Below are 21425 nucleotides of genomic sequence, written 5' to 3'. Positions count from 1 at the left end.
GTATTCCTGCCAGATACCCACGGGGTAATAGAAAATAAGAGAGTGAGACAGACTATGAGGGAAGCCAAGCACTGATGGGGAAACATGAGACTTTTGTGGTTTTAAGGAAAAACGTGCCTTGTTAATATGATCAAACAATCATTGCATCAACGTTCATAGCAGCATTATTTACAATAACCAAGAGGTGGCAACAACTCAAATGTCCGTGAACTGATAGCTGATAAACAAGATGTGGCCTTATATGTACAATGAACTGTTAATCATAAAAAGGAATGCAATTCTAACAAATGCTACAACATGGATGGCCCTCGAGGACATTATGCTGAGCGAAGTAAGCCAGACTGAAATGGACAAATACTGTGTGATTCCCCTTATACGAGGTCCCTGGTGGAGTCAAATCCACAGGGACAGAAGGTAGAGTGGCGGTTCCCAGGAGCTTTGGGAAGGAGAACTGGGGAGTCGTTTCAGTTTTGCAAGATGAAGAGCTGCAGAGATGGATGATGGTGATGGTTGCACAACGATGTGAATGTACTTAATGCCACAGAAGTGTGCACTTAATAATGGTCAAAATGGTATATTTTATGATTTATAAGGTATATTTTATCACAATGAAAAATTACATTTGGCCGGGCGTGGTGGCTCACGCCTGTAATCCTAGCTCTCTGGGAGGCCGAGGCGGGCGGATTGCTCAAGGTCAGGAGTTCAAAACCAGCCTGAGCAAGAGCGAGACCCTGTCTCTACTATAAATAGAAAGAAATTAATTGGCTAACTGATATGTATGTAAAAAAAATTAGCCGGGCATGGTGGCGCATGCCTGTAGTCCCAGCTACTTGGGAGGCTGAGGCAGAAGGATCGCTCGAGCCCAGGAGTTTGAGGTTGCTGTGAGCTAGGCTGACGCCACGGCACTCACTCTAACCTGGACAACAAAGCGAGACTCTGTCTCAAAAAAAAAAAAAAATTACATTAAAGGAAAGCCACAGTTACAGTTGGGACCGGGAGGAAGGAAGTCCTTTTGCCCCATGTGTTCTTGGCAATACCCTTAACTCAGACTTTGCCTAGAGCAGTGCTCTGTAGAGAGAAGAGGTCAGGAACAATTTGCCGGGGACATCAAGAACACATCTTTCAATGTTCTGGCTCCATCGCCAAGCCAGCAGTAATTTCTCAGCAAACATTAAGATCATCATCCCCCGAACGCCATGTCACAGCACTAAATGTTTGGGTCGGTGCAGGCACCTCAGCACTGTCTCACAGAAACATGATCATTGCCATGTGCATGTGAGACAGAGGAGCCTTCCCTCAGTAGTCCAAGTCCCCATAGGTTCCCAAACAATTTTGTCTCCCCCTCCCCCCCCAGGATATCAGGCAGTATCTAGGGACATTTTTGGTCATTATAATGGGGGAAGGGGGAGTGGGACAGTCGCTACTGGCATTGGGTGGGTAGAAGCCAGAGATGCTGCTAAACATCCTACAAGGCACAGGACAGCCCCCCACACTGAAGAGTCATCCTGTCCTAAATGCCAACAGTGTGGAGGGTGAGCCGGCCTGAGAAGTCCTTTTACATGACCAAAGGCTCAAACACACATGCTCTCTCCTGTGTCCTCCAAGGTAACTTCCTGGTTTTCATTTTCAATGAATCACATGAAGTTTACAGCATAAAAATAAACTTATAAAACTAACCTCTTGCTCAATATCCTTTCAAGCAAGGGGCCATGCAATAAAACTGCCTTGGATTCAATTCTGTGACTGAGATTCTGCAATAACAGTGCAGAGACAGGTAGTGGAAGGAAGAGGGTCATTGACACGCAGCTGTATCACAAACCAGGGCCAATACACTGTCCCTTCCAGAGGGGCCCCTCTGAACCATCGGAGCTCAACAGACAGATGTAAACCACCCAATCAAGGCTGATGCACAGAATAGGCGTATGGAGGCCGCAGAGGGGTTAGGGGTAAGGAAGGGAAATGCATGCTGTTTGAAAAAATAAGTTTAATATGATCCTGTAGTTTTGAGAAATGAACACATATTGGCTTTTTCTCTGTTTCTTGAAAGATGGTTTGGTGTTGCAGTTCGCCACTTTTTATCACAGTTACATTTTCTACTTGATTGACAAAAATTCTCTTTTAAAAGAAAGTCAGAAAAATAAAAGCAAAAGCAAAGAAGTCTGATCATTTTATTTATTCCTCTTCAGCTTTTAATGTTTTGCATCCAGCCAGCTTCTGGGTGGATGAGTTAGGCTCAGCAATTTTTAAACTTGCAAAAAAGTTCAAGTGGCTCTTTTACCTCCTTCAGTTTGAGAACAAGTCTGAATGTTTCTTTCTACATTCATCATAGAATATCTACAATTTTTTTTAAATTCTATTTTTTTTAGGAGTCTTAAGATTTAACATTTAATTTGTAAAAATTTATCAAATTTTCCTTATCCCTTAGCTTACCATCTAATTCTTTTTCCTATTATTGGGGTAAAATATTGCTCTGAACTTTTTGAGCAAGCACATTTTTCTAATTAGGCTAGTTTTGGTTTTTTTGGTTTTTTGGAGACAGAATCTCCCTCTGTTTCCCTGGCTAGAGTGCTGTGGTGTCAGCCTAGCCCACAGCAACCTCAAACTCCTGGGCTCAAGCGATCCTTCTGCCTCAGCCTCCCGAGTAGCTGGGACTACAGGCATGCGCCACCATGCCCAGCTAATTGTTTTGTTTCTATTTTTAGTTCCCTGGCTAATTTTTTCTTTTTAGTAGAGACAGAGTCTTGTTCTTGCTCAGGCTGGTCTTGAACTCCTGGTCTCAAACAATCCTCCTGCCTCAGCCTCCCAGAGTGTTAGAATTACAGGCATCACCCACCGTGTTGGCCTAGGCTAGTTTTTTTTGTTTGTTTATTTTAAGACAGGGTTTGGGCCAGGCCGGTGGCTCATGCCTGTAATCTTAGCACACTGGGAGGCCAAGGTGGGAGGATCACTCAAGGTCAGGAGTTCGAAACCAGCCTGAGCAAGAGCGAGACCCTATCTCTACTAAACATACAAAAAAATTAATTGGACAACTAAAAATATATAGAAAAAATTAGCCAGGCATGGTGGTATGTGCCTGGAAGCTGAGGCAGAAGGATTGCTTGAGCCCAGGAGTTTGAGGTTGCTGTAAGCTAGGCTGACGCCACGGAACTCTAGCCAAGGAAACAGAGGGAGACTCTGTCTTAAAAAAAAAAAAAAAAGACAGGGTCTGGCTCTGTCGCCCAAGCTGGAGTGCAGTGGTGCCATCACAGCTCACTGCAGCCTCAAACTCCTGGCCTCCTGACTCAGCCTCTGGAGTAGCTGGGACCACAGGCACTCACCACAACACCTGGCTAATATTTTTTCATTTTTTAAGGAATGGGGTCTTGCTATGTTGCCCAGGCTCTAGATTATTTGTCTTCTGAAGAAGTTAGAAGTTTTGGAAAAGAATAATAATAAAATAAATTTGGAGAAGATTCTTAAGACCAGGATCTGTTCCCTAACTCTGTCCCAGGGCAATATCTCCTCATCCAAAAGTCCATTTGCACAAATGAAATAGAACTAAAAGAGTCACTCCAAAAATATTGTGGGTTTCTGTTTTAGGTAGTTTACCTCTTAAAAGCATAGTCTTTAGATTTAGCAAATCGATTCAGACCCTAATTATATATGGCCTTTATTGAGTCGCTAAGTCTTTGAACTTCATTTCCTGTCTGCAAAATGGGAACAATAACTACCTTAGGATTGTCATGAGGAGTAAGTAGGACAATGTCATGAGGTGTAAGTAGGATAATGTGTGTTGAATGCTCAGTACAAGGCATGAGTTAGCACTTACGGGTTGTTAACCTTTATTGTTATTGCTATTGCAATAACAATAGTTATTGCTAACAACTTTAATTGCTGGAATAATAAAGTTCATAGTAAAGGCTTCTGATTTTTAAGGGCAATTTCTAAGGCATGTTTTTATATTTATATTTTATGGTGACAAAATGTCTTAGCTGACAGCATGGAGATTGAATTCAGTATCCTCTTCTTAGGTGCCACAGATTCACCTACAGATTTCCTCTTGATGATGCCCACCAGGTAACTTCCTAAGAACAGATCAATTTTATTTATCTTCTTACTCAAGTATAACATACACTCCTAAAAATACACAACTTGTAACAGTTCTATGAATTTACACAAAGTAAACTCACCCATGTAGCCAGCATCCTCACCAAGAAACAGAGGGGACAATACCTCAAAAGTCTCTATGTCCCCTGACTTCCACGAGGAAGGAAGCTGCTTGGGTTCAAACTCATCCTGCAATTTGAGCAGACAGAATGGTGAAAACTAGACTCACGTCCAACAGCTAAGATGCCCTGAGTTCCAAGTGAGCATACACTGAAAATAATTACAGAGCTCTTTGGACAGACAAAAAGCCACAGTTTCAGAAGAGAATGGGAGGTTTTCCTTTAAGTTTCTGTGATTGTCCACAAAGCACACATCTCAGGATTAGCCCAAACGATCAAGCATCTGCATTATAAATGGTGGCCAGTTTCAAGAAGAAATTATTAAACTGAAAGTCCAGTATCTCTGGAAGGCTGGGGATGATGTATCAGCTAGAAACATTCTCTCCTGCAAGTACCTGGAATAGAAAGACACAGTGTTTATTTCTGAGGCCCCTAAACTTTCTTGGTTCACTCCAGACATGGGCCAAAATGAATAAAAAATTGTTCTGTTTATTAAATAGCTAGGTTCAAAAAACTTAAAAAGTGCTTATGTTCTAATAATTTATTTGTCATTTGAAAAAAAAAATACATGTACATATATAAAAATAATACACACTGTCCATACACACAGTAATATATCTACATTGGAAATAATACTCATACACTGAATAGTACACATACATTGAAAAAATATACACATTTTATTTATATTTTTATTTCATTCTTTGTTTTTTTTTTTTTTTTTTTTTGAGACAGAGTCTCGCTTTGTTGTCCAGGCTAGAGTGAGTGCCGTGGCGTCAGCCTAGCTCACAGCAACCTCAAACTCCTGGGCTCGAGCGATCCTTCTGCCTCAGCCTCCCGAGTAGCTGGGACTATAGGCATGAGCCACCATGCCCGGCTAATTTTTTATATATATATATCAGTTGGCCAATTAATTTCTTTCTATTTATAGTAGAGACGGGGTCTCGCTCTTGCTCAGGCTGGTTTTGAACTCCTGACCTTGAGCAATCCGCCCGCCTCGGCCTCCCAAGAGCTAGGATTACAGGCGTGAGCCACCGCGCCCGGCCTTCATTCTTAAATAACTATAATTAAATAGCTCAATTTGTTTGAGTTCTTAAATAACTGTCATTCTTAAACTCTGCAATTATTTACCATGGAACATGTGTGCCTTTGGGGCACTGCACAATTTCACAGGCCTTGGAATCAGATTGGATACTGCCACCCTCATTTCCTCTTCCATGTGGGTTTTCTTCGAGTACTTGCGTGTTATCAAGGCAACTGCTGTAAAACCAGCATTGCAAAGATCTAAAGTCATTGAAAGGAATGTAGGGCCATCTAATATTAGAACAGTAAACTATTGAGCCAGTAGATGATCTCTGACAAATATTGAGCATCACTGTGTTTCTCTTGAAAATTTAAAATATCCATAGCCCCTCTGTGAGGTCACTGTGGCTCCCTGGGGTGCCCTGGCACACAATCTGGAAACTGTAGGTTAATTTAACAAGAAGTGTAGAGCAAGTGGTCTTAGAGTTGGTCTGGTGGCTTGGTATTATCCTCAAGGATCCACCCTTTGGCAAGTTGTACCTCATGGTCTCAAGATGGCTGTCATGGCACCAGCATCACATTTTTGCATGACGTTGCGGCCATCAATGTACGGAAGGAAGGAAGGGTAAAATGTGACCTGCTTTCATTCTCCATCTGCACTTGGTGGTGGATGTCAGACAGGTGCCTATAGATGCAGAGACATATTAAACTGTTGCCATCCAAACAGGGATAAAAAATAGTGGCCTTGGTCAAGTCAACTAGACCTGGAACTTGAAGATGGAGAAGTTTTGCCAGCCAAAGATATTCTTAGGAAGACACTATCTCCTTAGCCCACTGGGCTTTATAGTGGTTTGGGGGAGACCAGTACATTGTGTATGAGGACATTAGGCCATGCAAAAATTCTCATGCAGTGAAAATACGTTGTTTTGCCTGAATGACATTCATATTTTCACTGCAGAGCCTGGTTTTGGAGCTATGGAATCCCACCTTGCCTCTAGCAAGGGAGGGACTTGTCTAGAGGACTAACATCTAGTTGAGCAGGAGTCAGGGAGGAGATCAGATATCTGATCTGAGATTTCAATGAGGAGTAGAAGTTGGCCAAGAGGGCAAACAAGGACTCCAAACAGACAGAACAGTATGGACAGGGGCAGGTGATGGCACGTGGTCCATCTGAGAATGTGTTTTGGGTTTATGAGATGAATTGGGGCTAGGACTTACGGCCAGCGAAGGGAGGATGTTTTTATCCTGAGACCATGAGAGATACTGAAAGGTTTGAAGTCAGGAAAAACTCGATTATATCTACAGTCTTGGGAATAACTACTGTGCAGCAGAAATTGCACAGTATTCATAAAATGCCTTTCGTTTCCTCCTGGGCACACAGTAGACTGCATCTCCCTGAATCAATTGCAGTTAGGTGAAGCCATGTGACTATGTTCTAGACCAGCAAATAGGGAGGTAATGGATATTTACCAGTGCTAGGCCCATCCCATAATAATCTCCTGCACAGCCCTCCACATTGTCTCTTTCACCATTTGGTGGAGAACCGAGGACCTAGATGGGAGAGCTCCAAGATGGAAGTGGCCTGGGTCCCCAAGTCACCATCTGGAGAAGAGCATGCTATGCACTATTTTGTGAGCAATGAAGCAATTTTTCTTATGCTGAGGCCTTGCAATGTTGGGGTTATTTGTTACAGCAATTAGCCTTCTCTGACTAATACAAACCATAATAAGCACTACTATCTATTGGGTACTTGCTCTGAATTGGGCAATGTGCTAAGTGCATTGTCTCATTTCATCTGCACAGGGATGGGGACCACCATTAGCCCACTTTTATAGAAGAGGAAACTGAGGCTGAGAGAGCAGACAGTAAGAGGGTGACAGAGAAGCCTGACCCCAAACCCCTGGACTCAAGTGCCAAACTGCACCCTGCCCGTGTGAAAGGAATGGATGGAGGTTGGGTGAGGCAAGGAGACCAGATGAGGAGTTACTGTAGCAATCCACTCCATCAGGGAGTTCCTGCTGTGAAATGGATTAAAAATAGGATACTGTAAGTATGAATTGAGAGAATGTGTCTGAAGTGCCCAGTGCTGGGCCTAGCATCTGGCAGGTGTACAATTAATGTTAGTTTGATGTTTCTCAATGGACTAAGCAAGCCCTGACGAAGGCCTGGGTGAAAACAGGAGAGAATTATCCTCCCCCGCCATCTGCAAGGATGATCCCATGGTGTCGCCCCCAAAGCAGCACTGGCAGGAATTCAGCAAGGAATGAGGGAAATGGAGAAGCTGAGAGTTGGACGACTGTCCTATGTTGCTATTTTTTTATTATTGATTTTTTAATTTTTTTATTTTTAATTATGTGTACATAATAGTTGTATATCTTTATAGGGTGCATGTGATGTTTTGATATAGGCATACAATGTGAATTAATCAAATCAGGGTAATTGGGGTGTCCATCACCTCAGGCATTTAACATTTCTTGTGTTAGGAATGTTCCAATTCCACTCTTTCAGTTATTTTAGAGTATAGCCTAACTTGTTGTTGATTATAGTTACTGCTCGGCTATCAAATAGCTTATGTTGCTATTTACAGGAACACGGAAGGAGGTCTAGAAACATCTTGTACAATGTGCTGTAGGACACGGAAGAGGGAGAGGACAAAGCTAAAGATAACGAAGAAGAAAGCAGATCCTGAGAACTTTTGGAGTAAGATTTGTTCAACGCAGGCCTTGGATTCTTGGGCCTTGAGCTGACAAGTCCTGTCAACAAGTTGTCCTGCCTTGTCCACATGTATCCACTTCTGTCCCGAAGCGGATACTTTTCATCTGTACAATCATAGGCCAGTTCTTTCACTTCTTTGTGCCTCATTTTTATTATCTGAAGACGGAGATAAGAAGTGATGGGACTTCTGGCCTGAGCAAGGGCAAGACTCTGTCTCTACCAAAAAAACAGAATAATTAGCCGGGCATGGTGGTGTGCACCTGTAGTCCCAACTACTCAGGAGGCTGAGGCAGGAGCATCGCTTGAGCCCAAGTACGTTGAGATTGCAGTGAGCTATGATGAAGCTACTACACTTTAGCAGGGGTGACAGAGTGAGACCCTGCCTCAAAAAAAAAAAAAAAAAGAAGAAGAAGAAGAAATAATAATGGAACTTATTTCATAGGGTTGCTGTGAAGATCTGCAGAGTGCTTAGCACAGTGTTGGAGATGTAGTGAATGGTCAGTAATGGTAGAAATGATCATTAAAATTCCTTTATCTCCTTCCTTATTTCTCTGTCTCTAGCTATACATACAAACACACGGACATGGCTCTGAGCACAGAGCAGAATCCTTGCCCATCCTGTTCATGCCACATCTCTCCACCCAGCCCGTAGCAGAGTGACTGGCTCACTGCAGTTATTTACACATATGGTAAGTAAAGGAATAAGGAAACCCAGCCCATGTACTTTTCCTCCCTCTCTCCCTCTCACCACCTTCCTTCCTTTCTTTCTTCTCTTTTTCCTTCCACCCATCTATCCATTCATCCATCCATCCATCCATCCATTTTAGAAAGGCAGCAGTGGCATACATTGTGAGGTTTTTTTCCCAATTGTGGTAAAATACAAATCATATAAAATTTACAATTTTAATGATTTCTAAGTGTACAGTTCAGTTACATTAAGAACATTCACACTGTTATGCAACTATCTCCATCATCCATCTCCAGAACCTCTTCATCCTCCCAAACAGAAAATCTGTACCTGTTAAACACTAACTTACCTTTCTCCCTTCTCCCCAACCCCTGGGAACCACCATTCTGCCTTCTGTGTCTATGAATTAGACTAGTACAGGTGTTTCATATAAGTGGAATCTTATACAGTGTCTGTCCTTTTGTGACAGCCCACAAGTTTTATGACCACATAAGCTGTATAATACAGGGAAACTCAACCTCCCTGAAACTCCACTTCCTCATCTATAAAATTGTAATAATAGTACCTGCATCATATTTGTTGTGAGGTTTAAATGAGATACTGTATATAAGGTAGTTAGCCCAGTGCCTGGCACATAGAACATGCTCAATAAATATTAGTTATATCTAGTTATATTTTCTATTTTTATTTATATATATATATATTTCTTACAGACTGAGTCTCACTCTATTGCCTGGGTTGGAGTGCAGTGGCATAATCATAGCTCACCATAACCTCAAACTCCTGGGCTCAAGTGATCCACTTCAGTCCTGGAGTAGCTGGGACTATAGGCATGTGCCACCATGCCTAGCTAATATTTTATATTTTGTAGAGTCAGGATCTCACTATGTTGCCCATGCTGGTCTTAAATTCTTGGCCCAAAGTGATCCTCCTAGCCTGGGCTCCCAAAGTGCTGGCATTACAGGCACGAGATATCACAGCTGGCCCTAAGTAAACATTCTAAATTAATGGACACTGGTATTATGCTTATTGCTGGCATCTGGCACTGCCCTGAGCACTTCACATATATTAACCCATCCAAATTGCACAACGACCCTGTGACATGGCTACTGTCACTACCACCCACACTTGACACAGGAGAAAACGAACATGCAGGGAGGTTGAGGCACGTGCTGGTTCACAGCAGATCTGGGATTTAAATCCAGGAAGCCGGTTTCCAAAGTGCACAGGTTTTACCACTGCACCATGTGGCCTTTTGCTAGTCTGTACTGCTTCACCCAGTGGGGGATCATCTTCTGCCACTGGGTCCTGAGTCAGGCCATCAGCATGAGGGCAGGTGTTGGGGCCTCAGGTAAAAGGAGATGCCTGTGGGCATCCAGAGAAAAACAATCAAACATGACTTTGCCGTTTCTTAACCTGTGAAGTCCCAACTCAACGAGGCTCTCTGCATGCCCCTTGACACGTGCTGGCGTCCTTTGGACTGTGGGGGGCTGGGGTGCAGGGTCTGGGCGTCCTGTCCAGGTGATGTAGCCAAGCCAGCGCCTTTTCCCTGGTTGGCAGGAAGCTCAGCAATCCTCGACTCTCCACCCCAGCCCTGCCCTGGTGAGATAAAAAAAACTTTCTTCTTCTGGCCTCAGGGCCACCTCCCACTTGGACTTTATTGGCTTCTGAGCACTGTCAGTGAGCTTCTGCAGCCCTTTAAAAGGGGCAGAGCCTGTAGTGGGACAAGCAGGTCCTGTGTCGGAGACAAGAGTGCCGAGAACAACAGGTGCGGGTTTCCCAGCAGCTCAGGCAAGAGCCCAGGGCTTGTGCCATCCTGTCCTGATGTCTGGAGAGGTGAGCCCACTGCCGCTTCTTCCTCTGCAGCCTGGCAGAGCAAGAGGTGGCTGCGAAGGAATTCAAGGTTAGGGGTCGGGGCCTCCTGTCTGGGCTCTCCTGCCACCCATGACCACTGTCCTTTTTCCCTGCGGCAGGTAGCTATGTGTGACTCTAACTTTGGCAACGTCAAGGTGAAGGAGCCGAGCGTGGGTGACAGGTGGCGTGTGTCCTGGTACGAGCGGCTGGTGCAACCCTGCCTGGCTGAGCTTCTGGGCTCTGCCCTCTTCATCTTCATCGGCTGCCTGTCTGTCATCGAGAATGGGCCGGACACCGGGCTGCTGCAGCCAGCCCTGGCCCACGGGCTGGCCCTGGGGCTCATCATTGCCACACTGGGGAACATCAGGTGAGACCAGCCTCAAGCACTCAGCGTGGGGCTCCCATGGGAAGCTGGGGTGGGGACAAAGCTGTGGTCAGGCCCTGGCACCACTCGGGACTCCAGGGAGCACTGTGGAGCAGCGTGGGGTGGGGCCTCAGCCTGCCTGGGGTCCTCTCCTCACTCTGCAGCCCGTGAGCGCCTGGCTTTGGGCAGGTCCCTCTCCAAACTATAAAATGGGAATAGCAGCGTATTTTTTCAATTAATTTTTCCAAGCTAACATGTCTATCTTGCTAAGCATGTACCAGGCACTATTCTAAGCTCTTTATAGATATTAATCATCCAACCCTCACAAGAACCTTGTGGGGTAGGTCCCGTTGTTAGCCCCATTTTACAGCTGTAAAAGAGAAAGTCCGTGTAACCTGTCCCAGGTTATAGGGCTAGAAAGTGACAGAGCCAGGAACCAAGTCCAAGCTGTCTGGCTCCAGCACCCAAGCCGGAGTGCCTTAAGTTGGGGGTGGGGGTGTTGAGAATGAAATGAAGTGAAGCGCTCAGCACACGCCAAGCACTCAGCCGGTGCTGGTTGCTGTGTTATTGTTACCACTACAAGGGGTTTAGGGAAAGCAAAGACGTGCAGAGGAACCCACCGGGGCTTCCCACTCGAGTGTGCAAAGACCTGCAGTGGCCGCAGCCAGTCAAGTGGTGACCAGGCGGGCAGGCAGAGGGGACAGGCTCCTCTGGCTCAGCTCTCACCTGGGTGGGGGCTCGATGGGGAGGGCTGTGGGGAGGTCGGCAGGTCCCCAGGAGAGGCAGCTGTAACGAAGATCTGGCAGGAGGATCTGGGACAAGGTTGGCCTATATTTAATCTCAATCAGAACATAGATCTGAATAGGGAAACTGAAATACTGTTTCTGAGAAAACCAGAATGGAAAGAAAACATCTCTTTCAATGTCCAAGGGAGGCTGGGAGAGGAATGAAAAGCACATCTGACCTGGGTCAGCAGGGCAAGTTGATGAACCTGTGTGCAGTGGTATAAATGTGGGTAATAATAATGGCTGATATTTATTATATACTAACTATAGAGACAGTACTATCTGCTGTACATGAAGTAATTCATTACAGCTTTGCAACAGCCTTGTCAGGTGGGGATCATTGAGGCACAGAGAGGTTATGAACTTGTCCAAGGACACACAGCTATGCAGTGGCACAGCTGGGGTTTGAACCCAGGCCAGCTGGCTGGAGAGACCATCTCTCTGACATTGTAGTATCCTGCCTCTCTGTAATATCAACCTTTTATTCAATCATTGACTTTTTCCACAAATATAGATTCAGCACCTCCTGTGCACAGGCACTGACTTCGAGGTTGTCGAATGGATCCAAGTTAGGGTGTGTAAGGGCCCAGCACAGCACCTGGCGCATAGTGTTCAATAAATATTTGCTGAGTGAGCAACGAATGAATGAACAAAGTATTTTGACTGTTGGTCTATGGAATATGTGTCCTCAGGGCATCCAGCCCTCTCCTGTTGGAGCCGTGCTCAATAACAGCCTCTCCCATGGGATGGTGGAGTAGAGGCCAATGGCCTAAGGGGTTCTAGCTCTGCAGGATCCCTGAGAAGCCACTCCCTGCCCCTGGGAAGCCAAAGCATCCTGTTTACTTTGGCAAAGCCCAGGCTGAGCTACCTGAGGCCAGGAGGGCCTGGTGGCCCCTTATCCTGACTTTTGGAGACTGAGCACCGGCTAGTGCTTTCATATCATGCAGGAGGCTCACCTGAGGGCCTGGGCAGAGAACTGAGCCAGACAAGCTGGGGGCAGCTGGTCAAGAAGTATCAGGGTGTTGGACAAAGTCCTTTTGTCCAAAGCCAAGGTCCTCTGTCCAGTCTCAGCTCAATGCCTTGTGTCCATTGGGGGTGGGCAGGCTCACTATTGGGCTCTTAACATCTGGAGGCACTTTGGCTCTTGTGATGTTGGGGGTCATGGGGTCACTTTCCCTCGTATCCATTACCGGGGACCAAAGGGATGTAATGGGCCAACCTCTGAGAACAGTCCCTCCATCAGAGTGGGGCTGAACGGGATACCAACACCAATGGGGATGCAGGGGCTTGGGGGCCTCCTGGCTCTGGGGCCAGGGCTGGTAGGGCATCTCGATGAACAGGAAGCTCTTTACCCACCAGCAAGGTAGGGGCAGCCAACTGGAAGCTGCCCTCGGACCCTAGGTTCTGACTCGTCTAGCTCTGACGCTCATCCCAAACTCCCAATCCTTGACCTGATCAGGACCCCCCACCCCACCCCAACCCCCAATTCTCAACTCCATTTCCAACCTAACCTCCGAGTTTCACTCCTCACACTCAGAACTCAAGTGGGGATTTCTTGGCTGAGCAGTTACATCCAGAGCTCTTATTCTGGCCTCGCTACCAATAAGGGGAGGACAGGACATGACTCTTGGGCTACTAACTTGGAGCCTGGAGTCTCAGTCTGACCTGCGGCCACCTCTCTGGAGGGGGGAGGGAGCTCTGAGGCACTCGGGAGGGAATTAAGGGACAGTCTTAAAGGACAGTTCTTCCTCTGAGGCCACCTTAAGGTCTGGGCTTAGGCTTAGGGGCTGCACTCCCCTTCCCTTAGCTCCCCGTGTCTGTCGCCCCATCATCTGACACCTCAGGGAAAATGGGAGCCATCTGGTGCCTCTTCCTATCTGGGCTGGACCCTAGACTGACTCTAGCCCTGCAAGCTCATCCTGGGGGGCTGGCTGGGACACATTCTCTCAGGTGACAGAGTTGTGGTTGGTCCTGGACAGTAGCCTCATGACTTCCTTCTGCTCTTATGGGTTACAGTGGGGGACACTTTAACCCTGCGGTGTCCCTGGCGGCCATGCTGAGTGGAGGCCTCACCCTGATGATGCTCGTTCCCTACTGGATCTCCCAGCTGTTCGGGGGGCTGATCGGGGCTGCCCTGGCCAAGGTGGGTGACCCCCGGGGACTGGGCCAGAGGCTTCAGCTCTGATGGGACGGCTGGAGGTGTGTGTGTCGGTGGGGAGATGGTGGGCAGTGGGGAAAGGCCCAACTCTTGGCTTGTTTATGCCTGTAGAACTTGGTGGACCCTTTCCTACTGAGGAGGGGCACATTCTGTGGGGCTCGGTCCTCCCAAACCTATCCTGTTCTGTTCCCATTTGACACAGCCCTTCCCTGCAGACTGTGAAGCAAATTTCGGACTTGGCATCTTCTTCCTGAGCCTATTTTTGGCTTTGGAGTTAAGATAGTTGTAATGGGGTCTTTTTATTATTATTATTATTATTCACTCACTCATTCATTTGTTCCTTCATTCTACAAACATCTCACTAAGCAATGACTGCGGATTCAGGATGAATATGATTACTATTCTTGAGAAATTCCTGAATTAACTTCTGTATGTTCTCCACTTTGCTTGCCTTTAAACTAAGTTATCTTTGATGGGAGTGGATATTCAGTTCATGGTTGGAATCTTCCCATTGCAACAAGAAGGCCAGCTCTTCCTCTCAGCCACAGGATTTGTATAGCTCTACACACAAATCTATGGATGGGCTCCCTCCCTCCCTCTTTCCTCTTCCCCATCCCCCCTTCTTTCCATCCTTAAGTATCAGTTGAACCAGAGACCCTTTGAGACCTGGGCCTTGCTTGCTGTGTGTGGTGGATGAGAGAGCCGTCAGCCTGGCTGCAATTGGGTCTGAAGCTCTCAGCCCTGGCCCACTGCAGACTTTGGTCCAATGTCTCATTTTTTGTCTCTCCATGCCACCACGTGAGACCCGCAGCCGATTTCCCTGTCTCTGGAAGGCGGCCAGGATCTTCCCCCTCTGAATCTCTGTGGATAGTGGGGCCCAGACTCACCCTCAAGCCCTACCACATGAAATTTGTCAAACATGATTCCGATGAGCACATAGCAACAGCTGCCGTTCACAGAGCACACCCTCCTTGCTAAGCACTTTCCACATACTCTAATCTCCTAGCAACTTCACAAGAAACCACAGTGAGTCCTTAGAGAGCACTATGTGCCAGGCATGCCAAGACCCTTACCTGTGACCTAGGAACTGTCATTATCACCCCCATTCTGTAGACAGGGAAACAGTGGCACAGAAGTCAGTAACTTGCCCAAGTTCAGACAAGCTGGTGAGCAGCAGAGCCCAGGAGCCTGTGTGCGCCACTGTCTTCCTTCTCCAGCTGCTGTGACCACCTGAGGCCCAATTCCTGTGGAGCTAATGGAGCCTCAGCTGCCGGGCTCTCCTTGCACAGGCCCCTCCCGAGGTCCCGTGGGGCCTGGCGCTGCATTCACCTGATCATGTGTGTTTGTAAAGGTGGCAAGCAGATGTTTGTTCTTTTTCTCAAAGAGGGTCATCCAAGTTACATAATAAGCTCAGGCCCATAACCCCTGGAGCCACTGCTGGGTTGTCCCCACTCCTCAGATGAGCAAACTGAGGCTCAGAGAGGGCCCATAGCTCACACAGTCAGAACTAGGGGAGCTGGGATGTGGACCCGGACATGTCTACCTGCACATTGGCCTAACCCTTCACTGGCTCTTAAGGTAGGCAGCGTGCACTTTTAGGCCCCCTCCCCTCAGCTCCCAGCTGTCTCTCTGTAGGCAGTGAGTCCTGAGGAGAGGTTCTGGAACGCATCTGGGGCGGCCTTTGTGACAGTCCAGGAGCAGGGGCAAGTGGCAGGGGCACTGGGGGCAGAGATCATCCTGACGATGCTGCTGGCCCTGGCTGTATGCATGGGAGCCATCAACGAGAGGACCAAGGGCCCTCTGGCCCCATTCTCCATCGGCCTGTCCGTCACAGTGGACATCCTGGCAGGGTAAGTGTCCCTTGGGAATGGGGCAACTATGCCCAGATCTGGGCTGTCCTGGCTCTGGATGAGGTCAGGCCTGAAGGTCACAGACTCAGCTACTAATAGGGGCCAGGCTGCTGCTGCTGCAGATGAGGGCAGTGGGCTGGCCCTGGGCAGACAACAGGGAGTGGTAAGGACTCTGGTGTTTAAAGACTTCTGTCAATTCAACGCTAGTCAGTCATTGCTTCATGAGAAAATGGGTCTGGGGTTATCCTTTAATTTCATTAAAAAAATACAGAAATTTGGATTTTCATATGACATTTTCCAATTTTGATAAATCAAACATTCCTGCAGACTGTGTTCATTCAGCCAGTGGGAAGCCAGGTTTTAGCCTCAGGCTTACAAAACGCATCTACAGCCACCATGTTCTTGATTTCAAGACTCCTAGCAGTCATGGGGAGACATTAAGGAGACAAAGTTGGGTCTGGGATTATTTCTCTATTTTATATTATAGATGAGAAACCTGAGGCTCAGAGAGGATGGAAGGGACAGTAAGGTAAATGGGCAGTGGCAAATTAAGTGACAGATTTGGGACAAGGGGATTTCTAATATACAACACCATCCTTTCTTTTGCACACAGTCTAGTCCTTCTCCTGAGTCAGCTGTGTCATCTTTGAGGAGCCCAGACTGGGCTGGGGAATGTGTATAAAGCTGTGCCCATGCTTTACTGCCCCCTAGTGGTCTGTGGTTCACGTACAAACCTTTTGACTGGTTGCTGGACACAGGGCCCACCAGCTTGAGTGAATGGGCTGAGGATCCAGACCCACAACTAGAGAGATGCACCTGGGAGGTTTCCCCCATAGGAAACTGAAGGCTCAAACTTGTAGCACAAGAGTCTGAATTGACTAGATTATAGTTAATGCTGTTGTACATTAATTATACGTGAGGCATAGGCTCTATATGCAATTTCTCTTTGACTCCTGACAACCACCTACCCTATGGGATAGACACTTTCACCTCAGTTGAAACATAGCTGGTCTGGCCTTTGATTCTAGGTCAGCTATACTCCAGAGTGGGTAACAACTGCTTGACTTTGCTTTACAGACTTTGGAGAGGACTCAGATCCAGCCTCTCTTCCTGCCATCACCAAACAGGCATTCTTTGCTGGTCATTTTTATTAGGATATGTGGGGAGTTCCAGACTCTACACACAGAAGCCAGGCTTTTTGCTTCCCAGTGTTAAGGATCCACCCCGAAGGCCATGATATGGGAGTTTTGAAAGGGTTTCCAGGGTCTGTGGGCCCTAGGTCTAGTTGGGGACATGACTTTGAGGGGAGGTGGGGCCTGGCTGGGATCGTGGTGACCAGTGTGCTGGCTATTTGCAGGGGTAATGTGTCTGGAGCCTGCATGAATCCTGCCCGTGCCTTTGGACCTGCTGTCATGGCCAACTACTGGAGCTTCCACTGGATCTACTGGCTGGGCCCAATCCTAGCTGCCCTGCTGGTGGGACTGTTCATTAGGTAGGAGTGTGACTCAGTCACTGGCCTAGCTGGTGGGCATCTGGTGACTGCTCCAGAGCATCCAGTGATGGAGGGTAGGCTCTCACTTCAGTTTGGAGAAGGAAAGAAGGATCCTCTTCAGACACAAAGAACATGGCTCTATCTAGGACTTTTGGCTGCAAGTGACAAAAACTCATCTCACAACAGCATATGTCATAAAGGGGAATTCATTAGCTCACATAATCCAAAAGTTCACAGGTAGCAGTGGCTTTGGATAGAGCTCAAACAACATCTTCAGGACTTGGACTTTCTCATAGGCTCTACTTTCTCTGTGGGCTTCCTGCTTAGGCTCTCCAATAGAGGAGAACATGCTCACCAGACTCTCTAGCAGCTTAACAACTCCAGAGGAAACAGAACTAGAGCTTTAGCAAAAACCCTGAATCTGATGTTCACTCATTTGACTAGCCCAGTTTGGGTCACATGCCCACCTCTGAGTCCAATCACTGCAGCTGTGGGGCTCAGACGCTCTTGTTGGCTGTGCCTGGAGCATGAGGTGAACCCTGGAGTGGGGATGGGGCCAGCCTTACCCAAACAACCAAGAGTAGCATAGAGGGTAGGGGAGGAGTGGTGCCCACAGGAGTGTGGTACAACTCCAGGGGACCCATCCACATAGGAAAACCATGTAAGGTTCCTGCACCTGTATCAAGAGATGACTTCACGTAAAATACAATGTGGATGGTGCTCCCCAGGGCTGTGCAGTGGATAAGGGTGATGTTACCAGAAGGGTACGTGGATTGCAATTAGGAAACACTACTGAGTTGCCTCTGTCCTGTCTGACCACTTCTCAGGCTCTCTTCTTACACTCTGTTCCTTCTGCTCCAGGTAGTACGGGGATCTGTCTGGACTTCGCACATACAAGTTGGGTTTACCTCACACTGTCTGGGGGGGACAGGCACTGTCTGGGCTGATCTAGACAGCCTACACCACTGCCCATCCGCAGTCCTGGGGGCCCTTGGGACTCAATCTGTGGCTCTGAAATGTATCGCTGATAATTCTGTCTGCTGCTTTCAGAACAGCAGCAGTGAGCATCATCAGGAAAAGGGTTGGAAACCAAACAGGAAATAGTGTCTCCTCTCCCCAGGGGGACCTAGCTATGAAGGCTAGGAAAGCTCAGGAAGTCATCTCTCTGGAGAATTCTGGGGTGGAGACATATGATGAAGGGCTGGGTCTCTCCCCCAGGGCTCAGAGACCTCACTGAACCTCTTTTGTAGGTTCTTCATTGGAGATGGGAAAACCCGCTTAATCTTGAAGGGACGGTGAAGCTGAGCTGGTGGGATCCCTGCTGCTACTGCTGCCCTCAGCTGAACCATCCTCTACTTAGGACAGGACAGCTTCTGCATTTCCTGCCAGGACAGAGGCCCAGAGGAGCGACTGACTCACTTCCACTAACTCAGGCCCGGCTTCTCAGACAGACTGCTGCTCAGTCCTGAGGAAGCTCTAAGTTCCTGGAGTTCCTTTGTGCTCATCAGAGACCTCAGCCTGGGGAGCATGTTGCCGGCACTGCCCAGAGAGAGGTGGAAGTAGCACAGCAGAAGATTTTTCTTGAGAGGAAGCGCCCAGCATTGGGAGAGGAAGCTGTTTCTGTGCATCAGCTCGTTTCCTGCACCCTATCTGTCTCCTTGTCTTGTTCCTTGGTTCCCCTGTTACAGAAGAGGCCTGACCACTTTCTTGCTTTCCGAGCTGACAATCTTGCTTTGCAATAAATAGACCAGTGTTTCCTTCCATGTACCCATGGGCTTTTCTTTCATTTGAGAAATGGCCGCCACTAGGAGATATCCAGAGTCTGGGGTTGTGCCTTGGCTGTCCAGGGTGGCTAAGTCTAGGGCAAGCCTAGAGTCCAGTGACACGGTAGGTACTTAGAGTGTGGGCCAACCCAGAGCCTGTTTCCACTTGGTCAGGAGCATCCTGGAGCTTAGTCTAGAGTTCAGAGTCCATTCTAGACTCCAACGTGGACTCTAGTCAGAGTCAATTCCAGATCATAGACCTCTGGGCCCTGCTGAAAAGTCCAACGCAGAGTTCATGGTCTGGGTGACAGCCCAGTGTCCTGGATACTTATCAGCCCATTCACTGCACTCCAGCTAGGGATGAGGTGTGGGTGGAGCAGAAAGGCGAGAATTTCCTGAGGGTATAGAATCCTGAGCAAGTAGCACAGTATAGGCCTGAAGAGACAGTGACCTTTGACTAGAAGATATGAGTATAATGAATAAGAAAGGATAAAGAGACACATTCAGAACTTCACACCTTTCAAGTAGAGCATGTATCTTCTCTGGGAGATTCTATGGGTAATTTATAGGAAATGATGGTTATAATACCATAAAGGACTATCAGGAAAATATGATTCTCAATAAGCTAACAAGATGAGCAAATGCTCACTGGGGAAAATCACCAATACAATAAGAGACTGCCTATCGAGAAAATGGATACAACATATATCCAAATATCCAACACATTCCTAGAGAAAAAGAAAACAACAGGGAAGAATAACAACATGCCTAAAGGAGGAAATATGATAAAATCAGATATAAACTACAACACTCACAAAGAGTAAAAAACGTTAAAAGCTACAATGTGGTGAAATAATGAAATAAACTTTTGACAAATGTAAAACAAATTACATATACATATATTTATACACACCCATATACATCATGTACACAGCTAACGTTTATTGAGCGTGGCTCTGTGGTAGGTGCTGTGCTGAACCCTTTCCACGCACTGTGGCATTAACTCCCACACCAATCCTAGGAGGTAGTGTAGTGCGTTGAATAGTGTCCTCCCAAACTTCACATCCATCTTGAACCTCAGGATGTGACCTTATTTGGAAAGAGTCTTTGTAGACATAAGTGTCAAGAGGAGATCGTACTGTATTAGGGTGGCCTTCCTTGTAAGAGACAGAAGGCCATGCAGAGGAAAGGCCACATAAAGATGGAGGCAGAGGTTGGAGTTATGCTGTCACAAGCCAGCACTAGGAGCTGAACGCAGAAAGATTCTCCTCTTGAGCCTTCGGAGGGAGCATGGCCCTGCTGACACCTTGATTTCGGACTTCTGGTCTCCAGAGCTGAGAGAGCACACATTTCGGTCATTTTAAGCCTCCAAGTTTGTGGCACTTTGTTCCAGCAGCACCAGGGAACGAGTACAGGTAACGACTCTTATTCTTCTCATTTCCCAGAAGAGCTAATGGAGGTTTCAAGGGATAGTGTTATCCAAGGTCACACAGGCAGTACACTGGTGGAACCTACGTTTAAGATCAGGTATGTTCGGTTGCAGGGTTCATGATCTTGATCATCACACTTGTTTGTTTCTGAATAAGGGACAATATTGTGTCTTCTGCCTTGTGTCCTACTTCCCTTTTAGTCTCCCATTGAAGAGAATAGAAACACATGATTATAACTCTTCTCAGTTTTAACTTGCAATTGGATTTTAAGTCCTGGGCTTCATATTTCAATTTCTAGATGATAGCTCTTAAGAGCAACAATTAATCTCTATAACTGCACACTCCGTGGTTTAGTGTGTGCTGTACAGAAGGAACTCAGGAAAAGTCCTTGTTGACTGAAGAAACAGCATAGGCTGATCCCAACAATTCCTGAGTTCATTCTGACTCTACAGAGTAGACCTCAAAACTGACCCAAATCACTTCTATTCCACCTACCTTTTTCTCAGTAACAAGGAGAGATCACAGGCTTTTAGGATGTCAGAGTTAGAAATGCTATAATAGCAGCAAAATATGATGGCTTTAAGTTTGGATTCTGAGAAATTACACTGGGGAATTTTCCTGGTATAATTCCTTATTTCAAATAAAACAATCTGGGCATAAGCCCTATCTTAGCTACCAGCTAATAAAGATATTCTCAAGATCCTGCCAATGCGTAACTTGTATCAAAATAGGTCTAGTTAGTGTTTTGTTTTGGTTTTTGACATTAAAAATACAATCATGCCTTGAGCTCACAATGAACCACCATGAAGCTCCGCTTGCCAAGCCTATACGTGCTCACTTGAGCACACAGCAATCTGCTGTACAACTCCATCATGTCCAATGCAGATTCCATGTCCCATCCTGGTGACAGGAGATGTTCTTTCTATAACAAAACATGCGGTGAAGAGAAATGGAGAACAACCAGGCACCATTCATGCAAATCCAGACACTCTTAACCACAACAGACTTTCTCTGATATGACTTCTCTATCGAAAGGCCATTCTTGCCCCTGGCATCTATCTTACTTCACTTTCCAATTTTCCATACTGAACACAGATT

The 21425-nt window shown here is 46.7% G+C and overlaps 1 protein-coding gene and 1 long non-coding RNA gene across 2 annotated transcripts in view; one reads left to right on the top strand and one right to left on the bottom strand.

The window, feature by feature from the left end:
* Positions 1-10610: 10610 nt before the first annotated feature.
* LOC105879707 (aquaporin-8) lies at positions 10611-18467 on the top strand. Its single transcript, XM_012780133.3, has 5 exons — positions 10611-10852; positions 13651-13777; positions 15428-15642; positions 17000-17134; positions 18385-18467. Exons 1-5 carry the CDS (start codon positions 10611-10613, stop codon positions 18431-18433), a joined length of 768 nt encoding a protein of 255 aa, XP_012635587.2. The 3' UTR covers positions 18434-18467.
* Positions 14579-21425, bottom strand: part of LOC142862426 (uncharacterized) — a 36293-nt gene continuing 29446 nt past the window's right edge. Inside the window, exon 4 of the long non-coding RNA XR_012913490.1 lies at positions 14579-21249. This is a non-coding gene — a long non-coding RNA (uncharacterized LOC142862426). The remainder of the gene's footprint in view (positions 21250-21425) is intronic.

This window comes from Microcebus murinus, chromosome 19 (assembly GCF_040939455.1).
Source record: "Microcebus murinus isolate Inina chromosome 19, M.murinus_Inina_mat1.0, whole genome shotgun sequence".
NCBI lineage: Eukaryota > Metazoa > Chordata > Mammalia > Primates > Cheirogaleidae > Microcebus > Microcebus murinus.
This window is presented reverse-complemented; position numbering and strand designations above follow the sequence as displayed.